This window comes from Photinus pyralis, unplaced genomic scaffold (assembly GCF_008802855.1).
Source record: "Photinus pyralis isolate 1611_PpyrPB1 unplaced genomic scaffold, Ppyr1.3 Ppyr1.4_LG1, whole genome shotgun sequence".
Classification (NCBI taxonomy): Eukaryota; Metazoa; Arthropoda; class Insecta; order Coleoptera; family Lampyridae; genus Photinus; species Photinus pyralis.
Window position 1 is genome coordinate 13,716,186 of NW_022170249.1, and position 20,563 is coordinate 13,736,748.

At 36.1% G+C, this 20,563-nt stretch overlaps 1 protein-coding gene across 7 annotated transcripts in view; it reads right to left on the bottom strand.

The window, feature by feature from the left end:
* The window catches only part of LOC116174710, a 141,181-nt gene that overhangs the window by 15,648 nt on the left and 104,970 nt on the right, over window positions 1-20,563 (bottom strand). For 6 of the 7 annotated variants that reach the window (XM_031492687.1, XM_031492681.1, XM_031492699.1 and 3 more), the window contains one exon: window positions 1,084-2,163. In XM_031492687.1, the coding sequence (XP_031348547.1) occupies window positions 1,084-2,163 (1,080 nt within the window). Of the gene's footprint in view, window positions 1-1,083; window positions 2,164-9,856; window positions 9,992-20,563 lie in introns of those variants that run through there. The other variant, XM_031492715.1, reaches the window with a different exon arrangement.

A 20,563-nucleotide genomic window follows, 5' to 3' on the forward strand; every position in this document is an offset into this window, starting at 1 on the left:
TACAATTCAGTAATGTATAGCAAATTAGTTACGGTTAGGTGTTTTGGGTACAAAAAATAGAGACTGGATATCTCATTGTTATGTGACAAAGAGGTATTTGCAAATACTAAAGTATTACTGGTTATTGTTAAATTTAATTTAACGCATTATTGCACATTATTGTACAACACCCAAGAGGGGATTAGATGCATTTTATATCGGCTAGTTAAAATATTCATGAAATCGACTTATAACCACTGGTCAACGAACACAAAAAAAACTGTTTTACAAACAGACTTATAATTCTTAATCCTTATTACTCTATTGATGGGACCGGTGGTGCACCCTTTATTTCGTGTAGAATTGCTGGTGCAAACAAAATGATTGGTTACGAATCATTTGTTGCTGGAGCTTCTATTTTCGCCACTGTCTCTATAAAAGTCACTGTATATCTAAAGCGGCCACTGACGGTTAGGAATAATGCAAGAATCAGTTTGAAATCTCTAGTATATGGAGTTTTATAGCACACCAAATTATAGAGTTTACATACAGGCATGTAGTGTCGAAATGTTCTTATTGTTACAGCAATACGATCTTCTATACCTACATAGGTAATTATCGAGACAACTACCATTCTCATTAATTTTATAGAAAACCCCGCTTCTCCGTTTTGGAATGCATGGTTCGCCTCTTATCGGTTATTTTAGGGAACAAACAACAACTTTTAATTTATTTAATTATTTGGCCATCCGGTTCTGACCTTGAAAATGTCATGCTCTACTTTCAGTCCCGTACAAGAAATTCCCGAAGAAAATGAATGCAAACCAATAAATAAATCAAAACGAAAAAAAAATTATTTAAATTCTTTTAGTATACAGACAGTCACTTCAATCATCGCAGCCGCCCACTGCAAAACTGGCCGCCTGTGAGGTGTAAAGAAATTATGCTATTATATTTTCATCTCTATCTAGCCCATGCGAAGAAAAATACATATAACAAGCTTTGTTTGCAGTGGGCGTCTACCTGCGACTGTTTTTATACTAGACGACATATAGGTATTCTCGAGGGTATTCTAAAGGTTTACTGCCTAAATTAAACACTCACTTGATTTTGAACTGTTGTAGTAAGCAGATGCCTCTGGAGAATCAAGGGATCATGCTCCTTTAGTATAGCAGCTATTTTTCTGGAATCGGGCGCTTTCACCTTAGGAGTGCAATTACCTAACAAATTTTCGAGCGAACTAGAACTAACTTTTTTCCGAGTTCGATGACTAGCACTAGGTATAAGATCTGATTCGTTAAATTTACAAGTTTTTTCAGCACTAGGGGAACTAGAACCACTCTTATTTGTTACAAATTGTAAGTGTAAATCATGGATACGAGTATTCACTTCGCCACTTTGAGACATCACAGCCCTTAATTGCTCTTCTAGATCCTGTTTCGCCGAGATAAGGTTTTCTAAATCATCTTGTAGCCTTGACGTCTGCACGCGACCAGCAAGAAGTTCCGCTTCCATCTCAGCTACGCGATCCATAAGTAAGTCACGCTCCCGCCTCAAATGACGCACGTCGTCGACGGATGCATGTAAGAGAACCCTTTGGAAGTCACCACTGCTTTCAGTTTGATTTCCTTTATTCTCTCGCATTGTGTCTTGGAGTGCCTCCAATTCGTCTTTTAATCTCGTGCCTTTCCTATGAATTACGTCTAAAAGGTTCCACAGTTCGTCTTCCGTTTCATCCGGTTCAGTATTACTAGCAGAGGCGGAGGGAGGAGGTGCCGTAGACGATGCGCTATGCGTTTCTTTACTTGAAGCTTCCGTACTAAAGCCGGAATCCTGCACGCCCGATGTTTCCCCAGTCTTCTTTCCATTACTGCTTCCTCGAGATTCTTCTTTACTAAGTAATTTGCGACGCACTCGAACTCCTGGCTCCCACTCCCGCCTAACAGCTATAGGTATATTGGAAACATGCGATGTCATTGTAGTTGGAGTAGAATTGGCCAATTTCGTGCGTAAGTTTGGAAACGTTTCGATGACAATGTCACGAAACTCGAGTAACGCACCGACTTCATGTTGTAATTCTTGGAGTGCCACCAGAGACTTAGCCTGCTCGCTAATGAGGTAGTGGAATGGTCCGACGGACTGGCGAAGCTGCAGGCAGTCCATGCCCGAGCCAGACTCGCCGCCCTAAAACAACAAAACATAGTTTAATAAGGCAATCAGGTAATAATAATTAAAAACTAACACGATTATGCAAGAAGGCCTTGCAAGTCGAAAATATGATAAATTAGAAAATGTTCTAGCACGCCTAAGGTGGGTAAGTGAAATGTTTATGACGGAAGATGTTTAAAAATCTATAGTTAATATCTTCACTAGGAAGAAACAGCACCCACTACAACACCTACAATTATTGCAACCATATATAGAAGAATTAATATTCCGCCTATATGTAATCAGAAGTTACATATAAGGAGAACATGCAAAAGTTAACTTATGTAGGTATATCCCAGGCACCCACAAAAAAGCAATTTTTATAATTAAATTTAAACACGAGTTCGACTTCGATAGCAATTTTTTCAATTATTTGCGATACGTAAGGATTCTGTCAATAACAAATGGGAAAGTTCAAGCGTGTCAAATTTTAATTTGCTGTAACTTTGAAATTGTTAAATAGAATCGAAATAGGAAATACTGAAAGGATATTGATATTGCTGGAACTTTTACTATTTACCTAACAGACTCTGAATAAGATATCAGTGAAGTGCACGATTACCCAATATTTATTTTTTTAAATGGCAACAATTTACCCAATTATTAAATCTCCCCCCTTCGCTTATGACACACCTTTCGAGTATTACTTCAAATCACCGGCGCTTCTATTAATACTATACCTACAATGTTTAACAGACTATTCTAAATATAAAATAAACCTAAATCTGAAACACTTAAATTAGTGTGATCAAATTTATATCAATTAATTTTTATTTTATTGATGTTACATTTGTAGTTTTTTTGCGTTTATGTTTCTTTCATTTAAGTTTTTCATTCGGTTATTTAAATCTATGGCAATTGATGTGGTTTATAATTCCGGTTATTAAACAAACTCCAAGATCTCATCTTGCAAGTAGTAAAGGATTACATTTTTTTATTTTCTTTTTTATTTTATTTTGTTTCTTATAATTGGAAGTTTATAACTTTATAACTTATAATGAAGCATTGAAAATAAATAATCAATTACAGAGATATTAGAAACAGCATCGAGATCAAAACTGCAGAAGCAGAAATAGACACAAATAAATTTTGGTTTAAATTGTTTTTTAGTGACTTCTTTATCGCAGCAGTATGACAATTGTCGCCAATGAAGTCATTATACAGGGAGTGAATTGTTGACTTGTGGGAAAAAAAATCGTCCTCCCCGGAACTAATTCAATATCATTCGGACATGAGTAGGGTCGGTCAACAACTTCGAAAAGAGGAGCAGGAGTACGAAAACGGATACGTGAGCTGCATGTACCCTAGTGTGGTGTCACACTATGCGTTTTTACCGCTCCCGCTAAAACGGATGCGGTTTGACAGGATGAGATCTACTTGTCATGTCACACTATTCCGGCCTAACGGGATGCGTTTTTGCTATATTTTGGCAGTCTTAAGTAGTGTCATGTCTCAATTATTGTTAAAGATGGTTTGTACGCTTGATGGCCGTTTGCACCGACAAATTTAAGCTGGATTTTGCTTAAGCATAGCTTAATATCCATGGTAACCATTGTCTCAACAATCGTTGCCATGGATTTTAAGCTATGCTTAAGCTAAGCTCTGCTTAAATTTGTCGGTGCAAACGGCCATGAGGCGGAGGGGTTATTGAGAGAGCAGATATATCGTTAATATTGGATTGATCCTTTTAATTCAGGACGAGAATCTCATAATAGGTTTGCGAAGTTTTATGAGAAAATTCGAATGCACAAGAACAAATTTGTTGTATATTACCGAATGTCCAAAAATTCAATTTCTACCCATGATTTCTCCCTACAGTTTTTATCTACATACTCTTTAGATTGTTTTTCCCACAGTGCAGTTTTTGCATGCACGCACTCGATGAATAAACCGACATCAAACATTGTAAACCTAACAAAACACCCGGTTGCAACGCTCAGTGTGACAACTGATGACAACCAACGTGCAACAACACGTGGTTTCATGTCATTGTGGTTGTCATGTCATCCTGCGCAGCGGCAGCAGGATGCGGTTGCATCCGGTTGGTGCGGCGAAAACGCATATATGTGACTGGTACCATTTAATAACGTGTGATATTACCATCCCGTCAAACAGGAGCGTTTTAGCGGGAGCGGTAAAAACGCATAGTGTGACACCACACTTACATTCAAACAAGCTTCTAAAACCGATATCTGTGGCGATTCTCTAGTACCATATCAATCGCCGATCAATGGGAAGTTCGTCCTGTAAACCTTCAAAAATTTTTCCGTTGGGTCTGAAGTTCTAACGTACCTACAGTTTGCATTTTGTCCGTCTATATCCGTCCGCTCGTCCGTCCGTAATAAATCGGAGAATTCATCTCTTCTTCTTGCGCAGGTATACCATCCTGTTGAAAACAACTTTTGTTTTTTTTGTTTGTCGTAGTCGTAATAAAAAATGCTACTCAATACAGTGTACCTACATTTTTACGTGACATATAAAAAATAAAGTTGATGATTTCTCCGAAACTAAACGTTGTGTTGAAAATCTCTCAACGGTGTCTTGTAGAGCTCAAAAAGTGGCAATAAAGAGGTGTTTTTAATTTTTTTGTATCTGTTCAAATAACATCAGAAAAAAAACGAAATCCGCAAATTTCGGTACGTAAGGTCCCCGAAAATTTTTCACAAATTACCACAGTTTTCATCAACAATTACTCTACAATCTTCGAATAATTGCTATTATCGCTTGGAAATTTCGAAAAAATTATCGTAGGTAACTGCACAAGTGCATCAAAATTACCGATAATTTTTTTGAAAGCATGTTGTCTAAAAACTGCATGAGTTTATTTTCATATTTTGGCGAAAAAGCCCGACACCGAAGGTGGAGGGCTCTTTTAACAAAATATGAAAATGACCGAATGCGGTTTTTTACTGACAACATGCTTGAATAAAAAATTATCAGGTTTATTTTGATGCACGAGTGTAATTTAGGGGAATATTTCCCGAACAAGCATTACTTGTCAAACTGACGTTACCTACTTATAAATTGTCGGTGTATTGTGAAATTGTCCAAAGGAGGTGCCAGTTGCCATGGATATGGACAGTGCAATTATCGCAGGGCTCTTTCGCTTTCTACAGTGCAATTATCGCTGTAATTGAGATTGAGCGATAATTGCACACCTCATATGGCATTTATGACATATGAGGGAAATATTCACTGTAATTGCCGTATAGTCTTGTGTACCAAAATCGCCGAGTGGTTTACCCCTGGGTTGTAAAGGGTAATTTTGGACATTTCCATACTGCAGAACATTGGTAATTTTTTCCATAAATAAACTACATTGGAACTAATAAATGGCGGGGAACCTAAAGCACGGATGTGCCGATTTCAAATTCGTCAAACCATCTTTCGAGATTCACGTAATCAAATAAAGGCGTTGCACGATCCAATTTTCCAAATTACTGCTAACTTTCGTTGGGAGAATATGTCAACGCATCGATAAATTAAGTTGTTTGAATTTTTTGCATTGTGTAAAAATAGAAGTTGACCGGTTTCGGTAATTTTGTATAAGAAATTTGTAGAAGACGTAGTAGAAGACACCGAAGAATCCTAAGAATCATAACCGATTGAATAAAGGACCTACTTAATGAAATCCTAAAATGAGAAAAAAACTAAAAAATCGGAAGAAAGTAAAACACGAACAAAAGAATCCGATGAACCTGAAGAATCCGAAGAATTTGATAACCAGAAAGTATTCCAAGAAGAGTACGAAAAATTAAAGAGTCTGAAAACTGAAGTATTTCACAAATTTGATAAATTTTAAGACACTAGAAACTGAAAAAAATTCGAAAAATCCGGGCAGCACTTAGGCACACCAGAGGCCCATTGTGCCTACTCCCTTTCTTCGCAACTGAGTTCGGAGCCCGTTCCTCTCAATGAAGGATAGGACCCTGTTTAGCTAAGTTGCTTCACCCTCCCCGGTTCCAGATATCTGTCTCCAAGGAGTTGATATCTGTCACTGATCACGTCACAGTGACAAACCACACGATCGGCAGTTTCATATGCCTCGCCACAGAACCTGCACGTGGACTCCTCCGCGAGCCCAATGTTATGCAGGTGATAGTTGACCATCCCGGAAACCGGTGATCTTCCTAATCTGGCTTCTATTCAGTTTTAGAAGATTAGAAGACTTACAGTTGTTAAAAAAACTTTGTTTAACACATTAGTTAGCTTAGCAGATTGCTGGCCGCATGAGAATCAATTGGTTGCTGCCATAATAGTATTTTACATTATTAGCCAGGTAAGTGAGTTTTTACTGGCGAGCCGTCAGGCGAGCCTGTCATCTCCTAGAGCCAGTAAAAACTATTACCTGGCGTATAATGTACAATATTTTATTTGTTACTCATTTGTAAACAGTAGTAAACGTAAATAATTAGTTCTTAAATTGATCTCGAAGAAATGTCTAAAATATCATGTTATCCATGTAACAGAGACTTCGCATTAATTCTGGCCAATGAAATGACTACACCTTTTCCACTTTTATTCGAGAAGTTGTAAATTGTATTTGAGAATTGTTACTTGTATTTGAGAAAACATCAAAGTAGATGAGAATAGTCAGTTGGATTTGAGAAAACATCAAATGTATTTGACAATAGTCAATTGTATTTGAGAAATTATCATTTAATTTTATTGTATTTCAGAATGTAATATTATTCCTAATGAATTATAATTAAGAATCAAATTTTTATAATTCCGCTGTAATTACGTAGTGATTTCATTTAATCTGAGTGCATAGACAAAAGAAAAACGATCAAATCTTCTAAAACGTATGGGCACTTTAGTGACTATGATCATGACACGACCTAACTGGTGGTTTCTGGCATTTGCAGGATTCGATAAATCACAAGCAAAAGGAGTTCGAGAAATGAGCATAAGCTCCCCATGATGAGAAGGAAGAATGTAAAAAGACACAAGTACCCAACTTGCATAACCCATATGCTTGTTGGTTCTTGGGTGCCATCAAAGAATCGAGGACGGACTTGCATCTAGCGCATGTGCACCATATGATCAGTTTTCGACGCATAGCCCCGCGGTCAAACTACTCGACCCATTTCTGCTTCTAATTAATTTATCCATATCATGTAGACGTTATTTCGGCATAAACACCAAAAATAAGGGTGGGATCAGTATTATGAATTTATGACAATGCTTTAATTCATTAGTGTAAATCTGGGGGATTATTTACGAATAAGCACAAAGTTGGTTTATTGTATTTGATTAGTGTTGTTTTTCCTCAAAGCCGTGTTGACACGATGCAAGTACGCTGGTGTCAGTAAACTAACCTGAATGCGCACGAAATGCTTGCATGATAATAGCATGGTGGAAAATCGAGGTGTAAATGTATTGTGTCAGTCAACTTGCACACTATCAAATTTGTATAATTTATTTATACCTACAGGGTGTAAGGTGTTACATGACCGCATGTAAAGAAAATCGCGAGGAAAATCGGGTGATAGAGGGGATCAAGACAAGCAGGGTTCAACGTGTTTCGTTTCCTAAAGCTGTCAGAAAGTGTTTTTGTGTCTTTGATAAGTGGGTCTGAATATCACAAACTCTTTACGATCAGAAAATGTGGATCATTGTAAGTAATTTTTAGATTTTTAATTATTGACCACCTGCGTGCGGGGTCTCATGTCCAAACAAGGTTTGTAAACTTTCCTGTAACCGCATGCCATTGCACACAGGAACATACGTCCGCTAATAATTAGGAACAGGCAAGAGCTTCATCGCAAATTGACCACGAGTTGGTGAACCAACGAGGATTACCTACACCCTCCAGATAGACAATCGCCGAGAGGTGGTACCATCCGATAAATGACTTAATTAATTGTTGTTCATAGCAGATATGCAATTGTGGTATTTATTTATATATTACATGGTGCTTATTGAGCTCGTTATTGAGCGAATACGAAACTGCGATATGAGTTTACAGTACATACAGTACAAACAGTACCTACAGTAATGGCCGTCTGCACCGACAAATTTAAGGGGAGCTTAAAATTCATTGTCTCAATAATCGTTGCCATGGATTTTAAGCCACGTTGCCACGCTTAAGCTAAGCGCCGCTTAAATTTGTCGGTGCAAACGGCTCTGAATCCCTATTAACTTACCGACATACTATGTACAGTACTCGGTACAGTACAATGTACAAATTTTAGTTTCGCCTTACAATTTTAGCGCATTTTCCAGCTCATGTTGGAACGCGCTATTATGGCTACTTTATCCGTTCGTTCGTCCGAGGCCTTAACTACTCCTACAATTTTCAAGATATTTACCTAGTTCGTTCTTTTGCGTTCGGTAGCTCACAGCTATTGCACTTCAATTGAAAGATTCTTCTAATAAAGACAAGCATATCGCATATTGTAAAAATTAGGTACACCCATAGAGAATTTTCTTATTTATACATATTTTTGTGAAATTTTAACCAAAGATTCTTCTAGTAAAGACAAGGATGTGGCATATTGTAACAAGCAGATGTGCGCATGCGCAAAATGCGCAATGAATATTTATGCCTTAACTTATTTTCAATCCTTTGTACACATAAATAGTTCATTACATGACCTGAAGTACTGGACATGGAAAATGCACTGAAGCTACTCGCTATAAGGCGAAAACTTTTTTTTGATTTTTTAAATAAAGTATATGTATGTATGTACAATTCAAGTAGAACTAATGTTGCCTTCTGCTATAGCGAGCGTATTTTTTGTTCAATTTGAGAAATAAATAGAGACGAATCAGATTAACAGTTTTATTTTGATCACGAGATTAGTTCATTTCACTTTTATATCATGGCGTTAGGTAGATTCTCTGGCGACCGTGTTGAAATATTCATTCGAATTTAAATTACAAAATACGATTCTTGTTCATCAAAGTCGAAAAGACGCCGTTTCAAGCAACATGAAAACAGGAAGTTCCAAAATAATGTAAATGTAAAATTATCTCGAAAATTATGTTCTTCTCTTTTGACCTTTAGTGTGATGTGCGTAGGTAACACCTTTGACTTTTTTTTCACTTTTAGCACATTTCCATAAGAAAAGTGTCTAAGCAAGTCACCGAGACCAACGAAAACTTTCTTTCGGGTCTTAAAAGGAAATATACGATTCATCCATCACTTAGTTTCTTATTTAATAATTACGCACCATCGAATCGACTGTGGTTTTATAGGTAGACCCCATTTCAATAGAAGTTAATCTCCCGATTGATAACCTTTCTAATTTGTTAACGTGCGAATCGTTTGCAATGTAGCATTTGTAAATTGTAATAAATCAATGGCAGACAAGTCGTCACTTTCCTTTATCTTCTGGTCTTAACGTAAATTTAGATTAGCCGAGGAATTAATTGCAAGTAGTGAAATTTTCAGTAAATTTTCTAATGAGCTTATTACCCCGCCTACTATGATTTAGGTTAGGTAATATTTCAATTAACATTTCAACCTTTTGTAAGTAAGTAAAATCACGATTTTCTCGAATTAAAGCACGGACTACAACGGAAGTGCTCCAGGGGTTTCGGTGCTGCTTCCACGTACAGTTAACCAAATAACCAATAATGATTCATTAGTTATTAATAAGCAGACTGTGTCGCTGTGTCGCAGTAGCACGTATATCATAATTAATCAATTGCGAAATGTTACCTCCAATAAACTGTCCTAGTATCTGCCACAGCCAAAATGCAATTGCACAAATCATCACACGCAAAAAACAAATTGTTTATTGTAAAAAGAGTAAGGTAAACTAACATGTTCCTTTCGTTACACATGCACTGTCACAACACAGTGAACACATCCAACTGACTACATATACACAATATTTATTATATATTTGAAGCAAAAAAGTGCATACGGGTAAGCCGAAATGCAGGCTCGAATAAACATACTAAAACACATTTTGTCGAATAGGTTGTTGCCCCCCCTTATTTAAACTTCAATAAAGATACTAGTAATACATTCATTCATTGACCAAAGTATACTCGACGCCACATTAATACATAAGGCGTTGACTTCTGTAGAAATGTCTAATTAAGTCACGTCTTTTTTTCGTAAATAGACTTAAAAAAGGGCCGTTTTTCGGTAGCTAACGTTTATTTATATTATGTATTCTCTTTTTCGCCCTCTGTTCTGCATTACCTTCCTGTTTACGATTAACATGCCCTTAGTGTAGCAGTCTTCTTTCCATCCCTCCTTTTTCCTTGGCATTGTCGAATAGAACGAATGGGGATATTTATATACTTTTTTGCGGTGCTAAGAAGTGCAGTCTCGTAATTTGTTTTTATCCGAAATGACGATTTCATAGAAAACAAACAAACTTTGTCAACACGTTTGTGCAATGCAATTGATAGTGGTTGTTCTTCCTGGTAACCTTCACCTCGTAAATGTCCATATAATGAAGCAATTAAGGAATATGTAAAGTATATAAATAGATAAATGTAAGTTGTGGAGTTATCGAAATGTAAATATTATAAATTATTTATAGCTCATCCGACACCACGTGGGATGCGCATAATTCACATTTAATGGCCCGATTATCTATTTTACGATCTTTATAATCGTGTATAGCAATTTACATACAATATAGGTATACGCAAAATACTCTATTTTATTTGCAAAAATTGATAGCATATCTGCATATCATCTCATTTACAGAATCAAAAACATATCAACAACATCCAAGAAAATGATTGACGTAGTGTTGTTGTTCTACTCTCGTAAAAAAATGACAGATAAGTAACTCTGGTTTCAATTATTTAAATTTCATTCAATGATTCAGTACAGTGTGATTTACCTCAAAATAGATAAGGTTGTTTCTCTGATGGTTCTCAGCTGTTACGACAATTTGGTTCAGGTTCTGAGAAACTGGTTGTCTTAAATTGTTTCCACTTTCCAGCGAGAGACGAAAATACCTACAAAGTGAAATGTTTTCCAGTTCCAGAACATGGTATAATAAAAACACACTGAAGCAATTTTTCCTCAAAATTGAAGTTTTAGATACGTATTTACCTTCAAAACAAAATTGCGTACAACTATTGTATAGGGTAGCAAAATTTGGTCATCCTTGAAATGAGGTAACTCTTAAACCACATAAGTGATAGAAAAAAAATTAACCTCCTAATATCAATGCATTTTTTTTGACATAAACCCGCTTTCGAAAACCAAACTGGTCTTTTGTTTCTGAGTTATGGGCAAATGTTGCATTTCTCGATTTTTAGATATAACTTTTTAAATTCTCTGAAAGGTGTGCATCTGTTCTTAAGACACCTTTGTGAATAAAACTGAATTGCTTTGAAGTCTTATTTTCTTGCCGATTGAAATTCTTGATTTACATTCCGCTTAAGTAACTATTTGACTTGTGCTCTTATTGATATTCTTACACCATCTAGGTATTTACTTTACAATCCACTAGTTTAAGAGGTAAGCTGTTCCTGTAGTAAATTTCTTATTATTTTAGTATAGATTTCTTACTACAATAGTTCTTTACTTCGCCGCCCGAGGTCGTTGCTATCCCTTCTTCTTTAATTCAGTATTGTGCCGTGTGCGTAGTTGTATTTCTTTCCCCTCCGTGAAGTTTCTGCTTTCGCATTGCTTACATGCAAATTTTTCTTTGGAACGCCATTACTTTTACTGACATTCGTCTTACCGTAAGGGATTAGTGTTTTGGTTGTCACCATTTATCTTTGGAATGGTTTCTCTTTCATCTTTTGATGTGAGTGTACTCCATGGAAACTTTTTTACGGATCTGTATCTGCATATAAAATAAACAATAGGAGGTATGTTAGATGATTACCTACTCATTTTTCTTAATATGTATGTTTTTAGGGCTTTACCTTTACACAACCATCAAATTTAACTTTAATAATTCTTACTTCTGGCTTTTCTTCAAAATTACCTACCTGATTGTTGCTTTTTACGTCGATATTCTTGAGTGGAAACCGCCGAATTTTGGATTTTCCAAATATTGCGCAACGAAAACTCATTGGGGGAAGTTCCGCCGCCATCTTAACAATTCAAGCACGCCATACCTGAGTTTCTACCTTACCGGCAGATTTAAGTGAAACCAAACACACGATCTACCTACGATATAACGTGCGATCAAAAATGAGTTGCTGTCGAGTCGCCTTTGGAAGTTACAAAATTCCAAAGGTGACTCGACAGAACCTCATTTTTGATCGCATTGTACTAATGACCTGTTGACCTATTTAGGTGGAATTGGGTTACCTACACTTTGATAATTGCATAAATGTAAGTATTTACGAAACTTTGGAGACTATTACTCTTGTAAATCCCTCCGTTATACCTGATACTACGTGCTTTGTTTTTGTCGTTACCGAAGAGTTGACTTTACCGATATCGAAACCCGATTGTGTCTATGTTACTTTCTGATTACTACGAGGATTCATTTCTGTTACTTTAATTACATTGTATCCTTCAGATTAGCTGTGTTATTTGAGATATTAGCTACCGTAGCTTTGTAAATTAGTTTGTTTTTATACCCGAATTTGTATAAGGAATCCATAGTCGTGCCAAAATGTTGCTTTTGCTAGTGTAAAGTCGTCCCAATTATTGATTCTTTATTTATTTATTCCTCTTTTATTCTGGACTCTCAACAGGTTGGGCCCAATTATCGCATAATGCCTTTTTCGAGGTGCCCCTGCAGAAGGTCCTAAATCTAAGGAAATTCCCATTTCTGCCACAGATGAAAAATTCTCACCTCAGCCCCGATTCGAACACCCGACTTTCGGCTATGTAGCCCAACGCTCCACCACTGAGCTACACAGTCGATTTAATATATCGTTATTTATATTATTTATACCGTCGTTTTCCATAAACTTTCTACTTATTTGGTTTTCCTACCTGCTCTTTGTACGATACGCTCTACAAAGACGATATCTCAGGATAAGGATAAAATCCATTGAATTCCAAATAAACCGATACAACGAAATATCGAAGGATCCTCAGTATTACAATCACTTTTAACCACAATTTACATATTTTAATCTTACATAATACATTTTATAGTTAACAAAAATGCATCAAATTCATGTCTTGAGCATTGAGATAATGCCCCTTGCCTTTTTCCAAATGATCTTGGTGCATAAATAAAGATTTTGACATATTTTGATCAAAATCCATGTGATCTCAGAAAAATAATTTCTTTGAATCACACACATGCGGTTATGAAATGTGCACGTGATGTACTTTTCCAGATAATTCGTTTGAAAGCTTTTACAACTCCAAATGGGGTTTTCCACGTTTTTTCAAAAACCTTGAAAATGAACTCCAAGCACATTAAAAAAATTAGTGGTACTCATTTTTTTGTCAAGAGAAATCGTTGTGATTAGCAAACACGATTTTAAAATGAACGGCGTTTGAAAAGTTTCGAATGACCGCCACGCTACGCACGTTATTGCTTACAATCGATTTAGAGAAAGAAAACGTCGTTTTGACGGAAAAAAGCGTCGAATAATTATTGCATTTGTACCTGAGCGTGGTAGCAGAAGTCATCGCGATCCTAATAAATTGTATATAAACGTCCCAACAGGAAATATACGAAAAAAGTTCGATCTGATACCGCGAGTTTGACATCCCATTTGTATTGTTGTGAAGACGATTCTAATTAATTAAAGTACATAATGTCGATTTACTTTCAGTCAGTTATCGACGAAAATCCATCGATATATAATATTGTAATTCAGAATATGATTTACTTCGAACTCTGTTCTGGGCATATCTGTGCCCTTACAGCGCACACATTTTTCTCTATTTTCACTTCCACATATCCAACACCCGAATTTTCTCGTTGAAATTCGTAAGGTGCATACTGTATTAGGTACCTACACTATACCTTGCACTATACACACATAACTTGATATTATACTTCCTATGAACCATAGATTTGCTTCTGGGCTTTGACTCCACTCAAACGAGTGGCATGGAAAAACTCACTTTTCGAGAAAAAGGCGGCGACCATTAACACTTCAACCTTTGGCAGACTATCTAACTGCCCCTTTACGAACCAGTCAGAACTCAGTTTATGGCAGATTGCCATAATAAGTCGAATCGAACTCCTATCAGTGTCATGCACTAATATAATTCCCGATCGGCAACCCGCGTAGTGACGTATGCGACGCTCGGCCAATATCGGCATGTCGTCGGTTGCATGACAAAATTTGAAAGTTTTACGATATTATATGTTGTTTATTGACATGCTGCAATTAGGAAAAAAAGTTTTGTATATGAGATGTTTAATTACAGGTTATAAACTTTACAGTAAGACACAAAAAAGTTACAATATTCTTTTTTCAGGAAGACCCTATTCATGTGTAAAGAATAATTTTGGGTACATTTTGCTTTAAAACTTCTGACCTATAGCACAGACCACAGAGAAGAATTGAATTTTTACACATCTAAGAGTCATAGGGGAATAATCTAGCGAAAGTCCGAACTCGATATATGACCTCGGGAATGAAATATGTAGATTTCTATTATATTAAGCCCGCAGTTTTTCCTGTTCCGGATTCACTCGAAGCCCTATAACTTTTGTTCCTGTTGAATCAGCTTCCTGAAAATCAATAGCATCCATCCTTAATGTCCAGAGTAGCTGCACACCAAATTTCAACCCAATCGACCACTTTTAAAAAGAGTTAGAGCGCACACGGAAGGACGGACGACAATACAAAACTATAAAGGATCTAAATCTGAATCCTTAATAACTGAGAATATAATTAATGAGATGACCAAATCCCACTATATGACAACGGAAACCGCCTTTCGAACAGCTTACTTCATTGGAAAAAACACCATACCTTGCACTGACCATTTGCATCCTCTGAGAATGAGAAGGTGAAAAGTGTAAAACTAGATTTTGGGTTGCCTTATCAAAGAACTGCATTGCGAATAGTAAATTATTAGGGATCCTCAGATACTTTGGAAATTTAAGATAAGTACGCTACTGTTGATTTTCAGGACGCTGACTGAACAAGAACAAAAGGACTTCCGAGTGAATGAATAGGGAACAAGAAAAACTGTGGGCTCAATATAATAGAAATCAACATATTTCATTCAATAAAAATCAAAAATGAGTTCATGATTTTGGACTGTCTGTCCGTCCGTCCGTCTGTGTACATGATACCTCATGAACGGTTTCGAATATTTCAATTCTGTTTTCAGAAGTAGGTTGACCTTAAAGAAGGAAAGATAGAGGACGGATAAAAGATATTGGTAAAGTGAAGCAAATTATAGCTCTGTTTGCCACCAATAACATGCCCGCCTACAGCCCTTTTTCGTAGGATTAAAGCAGCAACCGTAACGTACCATTTTCAAAAAATAACAGTAAAGTCACTTTATATGCTTACAATGACGCACGGCCGAAAATGTAAACATTTGCAGGGTCTAAACAGGAAGTAAAACATGCTTTGTTTGTCACCGAGCTATGCAACAATTTGCATCAACCCGCAGCATTGCATTTTATTGGATATTACGGGTCCCCTCCTTACATAGCGTAGACAATGGTCAAGGGACTAACTATTCAATTTTGGTCATTACTCATCAACCGGAAGAGACCTTATTTGTTACTCATTTGTAAACAATAGTAAACGTAAATAATTAGTTCTTAAATTGATCTCGAAGAAATGTCTAAAATATCATGTTATCCCTGTAACAGAGACTTCACATTAATTCTGACCAATGAAATTACTAGATTACTAACTTGTAAAATTTTTACAGGTCAGCTGTCAGTTTTACAGGTCAGCTGTCAGTTTTACAAGTCAGTAGCGTTTAAACATGACGTTTACCCGTTTGCGTTTTGTCTTGTTAATCAACGTTTACAACTGAGTAACAAATAAAATTCTTTTTCTGAGGGCACATGGATTTTGATCAGAACATGTCGAATCGTTATTCCTCGCCCAGATCGATCGATGGGAAAAAAACCAAGAGCATTATTTCGATGCCCAAGACACGATTGTGATTGATTCAATGTGCACCCTGCTGTCGGTACGATACTGAATCACGCCTTAAATTCGGTCATCATTGCAAGGTTAAAATAAATGGTCGTTAAAAAAGTACTGGTAATACTGAGGATCCTTCGATATTCCGTTGTATCGGTTTATTGCTTATGGTTTCGTTCATTGTGATTCCCGAAGTGATTCCTAAGCCTATTAGAGAAGAAGTGAGAACAGGAACAGGTTCTTTTATTAAGATCTACATTGTTGATAGCGGTGGCGATCCAAATCAACAATAAAAGTTAAAGGCAGTTAACAGACTCAGTAATACTAAAAACAATTTATGGAAACTCGAGAGTTTCTCCCAAGTCCGCCGGCATGCGATTTGCATTTTCGCAATTATTCAAATCAATCTCTTTTTAGTGAAAACCAATCATTAAATAAAATGTAGTATTGCATGATGCTTAAACGAGAACACATGTTGTGCCAAAAATACTTAAAATTACAAGAAACCAACTCTCTTCTTAAAAAACTTCTTGTGGTTTGGTGGTTTGGGATCTCTTGGACAAGTTTCTAGGTTCTCGCGACTGTTCAAGTTGTACCTAATACATTTTTTTTACTATCGTAGTAAATTTAAGTTACTTCGTTACAGAAAAGCTAGCGTAAACATATAAAAAATAACTAATTTAAAAGTAGTAAATTGTAACAAGTACAGTTAATTAAAAGTACCCTCAGGCACGATTCACGTTGAAGCATATAATTAAACGTTAAGATTTGCATTTTAAAATAAAACGTAAGAAAGAGAGCGAAACCATCATCTGCCAAACTGGTAAATTAGTCAATTGTAAACTCACACACGCGGCGAACGACAAACGGAATACCAAATGCAAGTGACCTACAGCTTCTTCCTTCCTGAAAACTTCTTAGCCTATAGAAGAACCAGTTTCAAACCACAACCATTCAAATTTATTGCATCGGTTTCAATTCGATATGACCCAGTTTCTAATTCCACTTTTGCGTTGTTACGTACCTACAATTTGGTTTCCTACCCTGTCAGTTACGCTTCCAAGCACGTGCGTTAGCTACTACAATTTTTCAGAGGGACTGTATTAAAGCGCAATAGAGGCCAATCAACATGCATTTAAAACTTTTATAGGCCAAATAAATTAATATCTAAATATAAAAGCCTGACCCTATTTCCTTCCCATTCAGTTCAGTTACTGTACCGATTAGTGAATGTTAAATAAAATCAATACAGTCCTATGTAATACAACATAAACAACGTCAACCCTCAAAGGTTTCAAGTGCTAAATGGAAGCTAATTAAATAACATAGACATCCTTGAATTGATTACTTAACTCTAGTAAAATGAAACATACGGGAAAGGAGATTAACGTATTTTAAGTTTAGGGCATGGTTGTAAAGCGAAATTGTAGCGACGATAGCAAATCACACGAATAGAACAATAAAAAAGAAAACGTCCACAATAAAACATCAATAAAAACACAACAGGTATCATCATAATGTTCCTAATATTAGTTGTTTGGTTTTGGATATAGAAATCACAAGGTTTGTCCTTTTTTCCCCAATAAAATAGTACCTATAGGAATATTATTGAGGTCTGCGTCGAAAAATCAAGGTAGTTGTCTTATACAAGACGCCATAAAGATAAAACTAAAAAGGTCAAAAACACTCATACGGAATCAAAACTAAAAAGACCTTCAATGATGCCACATTTTCCTGGATAACATTCGATCATCAGTACCTATACTAACTGACGGTATAAATGGATTGCACCCCGATCCAACCAATGGCAATGGTTGACCTAAAGGAAGGGATCTACAGACCATTCCACAGCTCCACAGTAGAATCAACGTTTTTTTCATTATTGATAAATATTAAGGATTTTACCTTCATTCAAAGATAAGAAATGAAATATAGGAGTTTAACCTCAAGTTTCTGTTATTTCTCAAAAATTGTAGATATAGGTACGCCACCGCTTTAGTGGCATCTGTGTCCAAGATAGGGATGTCTATCAAGGGATCTCGGAAACCATAGAGGACGACACGAAAATGGTCAAATTAGGGAACAGTGTGCAATTAAAGAGTTATTATCATATACTTATCATAATCGGATACTTAACGCATAACCGATTACTTCCGAAGATATGCCAGAAAAACGTAAATTGGCCGATGTCGTTTATACCGGGTGAATATTCCCAAACCGAACATAGGGAATTAACATGGGAAAAAAGTAGGGTTTATAATGACACCAATTGAAAGAAAATTTTTTTCCTCGTCTAATGAAATACGAATTAGTTCATTTTCAGGTGTATTTCTCACTATATTATCAAAAATTCGGCAATAAATCCACTTACCAAAATCATGTTAAGCCATGACTAAGCAGATTCAAACGTCGAAATCAATATCAGTTTATGACAACATGGCATTAATTTTTTGTAAAATGCGGTTCACTGAGGAAAAAGTATTTATAATAAATATCGTACAGCGGAAATATTTACTCTAGTACGCGATATTTGTTTTCCGTGCATTTTAATGAGCGTCCCATTCCGTCTGTGTTAAAACCTATTTCAATTCTTTAGGAAATTGTTGGTTTCAACAGAATGGTGCACTTCGGCACAACACCCTAATCGTGTGAGAATACCTATCGGACAGGTTACCTAAAAAATGGAGAATTTATCCGATAGGTAGTCTCGCACGATTAGGGCGTTATGCGCGATGCACCATCCTGATGAAAAGAAAAAAATAAAAACCAACTCGGAAAGTTTTCCGACATATCTTCGACAGTAATTTTCTGGTTTTCTTTAAAGCATAATATTAATAAAATTAATAACTATTTAATTGCGCATCTTTTCTCTAATTTAACCATCACCGTATCTTCTATGGTTTCGGAGGTCCCCATGATAGACATCCTTATCTTGGACACAGTGTATACATTTTTTAAAGAATTTTTATGTGGATAGTCAATTTAATTTTTGCGATTGCTCTCTGAAGGGCTGATTTAGTATGTTCGCCATCGGACCATCTGTAGAAACCGTTTCCTCATGAAAATTATGCCACGACTTTTGCTTACCGCCGGCAAACCCAGTATACCAGAACTCCGCATCAGTAATAATCTCTGGAAATAATTCCGAGGAATTGTTAAAGTTTATCTCCGGTCGTAGATAAGAAGTTTTGTTCTCGCGGCGTAAACTAATAAGTTTCAAGGTGAGAAACACAGGTACAGTTTATCGTTCAACGGCGCATTAATTTGTTAAGGAAGTGGAGGCGGAAAGCAAGGGAAATTGTTGTAAATAAATACCAAAGGTGTTAATTTTTTTTTTTAGTGAACGTTTGAAACGTAGCCGTTTGTTTTAGCGTATTTCCGTATTTGGGTGTATTTGAAAAGACAGCCTGTCTTGTTTCATTGTAAAATTGAGTAGAAGAGAGCTACTGTGTGTTTGAAAAATGTTCTTTACCTAAAGTGAACGTTAAGTCGAGTTAATCGGGGGTGTGTTTTTACGTTTACGAAGAAGTCGGAGTGGTGTGGTTAAATCGAGCGTTTGTCGTCGAAGAGAAGGCGCAGTGAACTGGAGTTTTTCCACTATCAATAATTGTATTACAATGATGCATCATCAGCTTGGTTTTTGTATTGTGTTAGTGCGTCTATTTATTGAAAAGGGCAATTATGATCGGATGGTAATTAAAACTTTACAAAAATTTAATTTGTTGTATCGATCGCTTGGTGCGTGGTATCCGCTTATCGGACTCTGAGTGCCTATTTTTCTTTCAGTTTATTTGATTGATTTATGTCGAATAAATTGGTTTCATCTGTAAATGGTCAGTTTTATTTAATCGGGCTCAAATTACGACTAAGAAGAATGTTCATGTTATTTTTTTCTATTTCGTACCCATAATTACATCAGGTGTTAATTAAACATTTGCTAATTAAATGTTTGGAATTTTGGCGGAAGCTGATGCTCCTGAATCGTCAAATTAATAACATTTACGTGAATATCTAGATTTTCGTCGTGGCGGAGGCTGGACGTGTTCTAAAATGTATAATTATTTCTGTTAAAGGTTTTGTTAGTACCTGTGTTTTATTTGAGTTAGCTGTACACTATGTGGGTGGTTTAGTAACCGTTAGCAATAGTTTAATCTAAAAAGATAGCAATTTTAATTTTTATTTTCAAAAATATAACACTACGGATCATATTCAAAAAAGTTCAAGTCATTCAAAAAATTCAAAAAAGACACAAAAAGATTGAACAGAGAATTAACATACATTAAAAAAATTCACAAACATTTCTTAATTTTTTTAAAATCTTTTTTGAATCGTTTTGAACCAATATTGAAGTGTTATATTTGTGAAAATAGATTAAAAAATGAGGTTATGTCGGATAATTTTT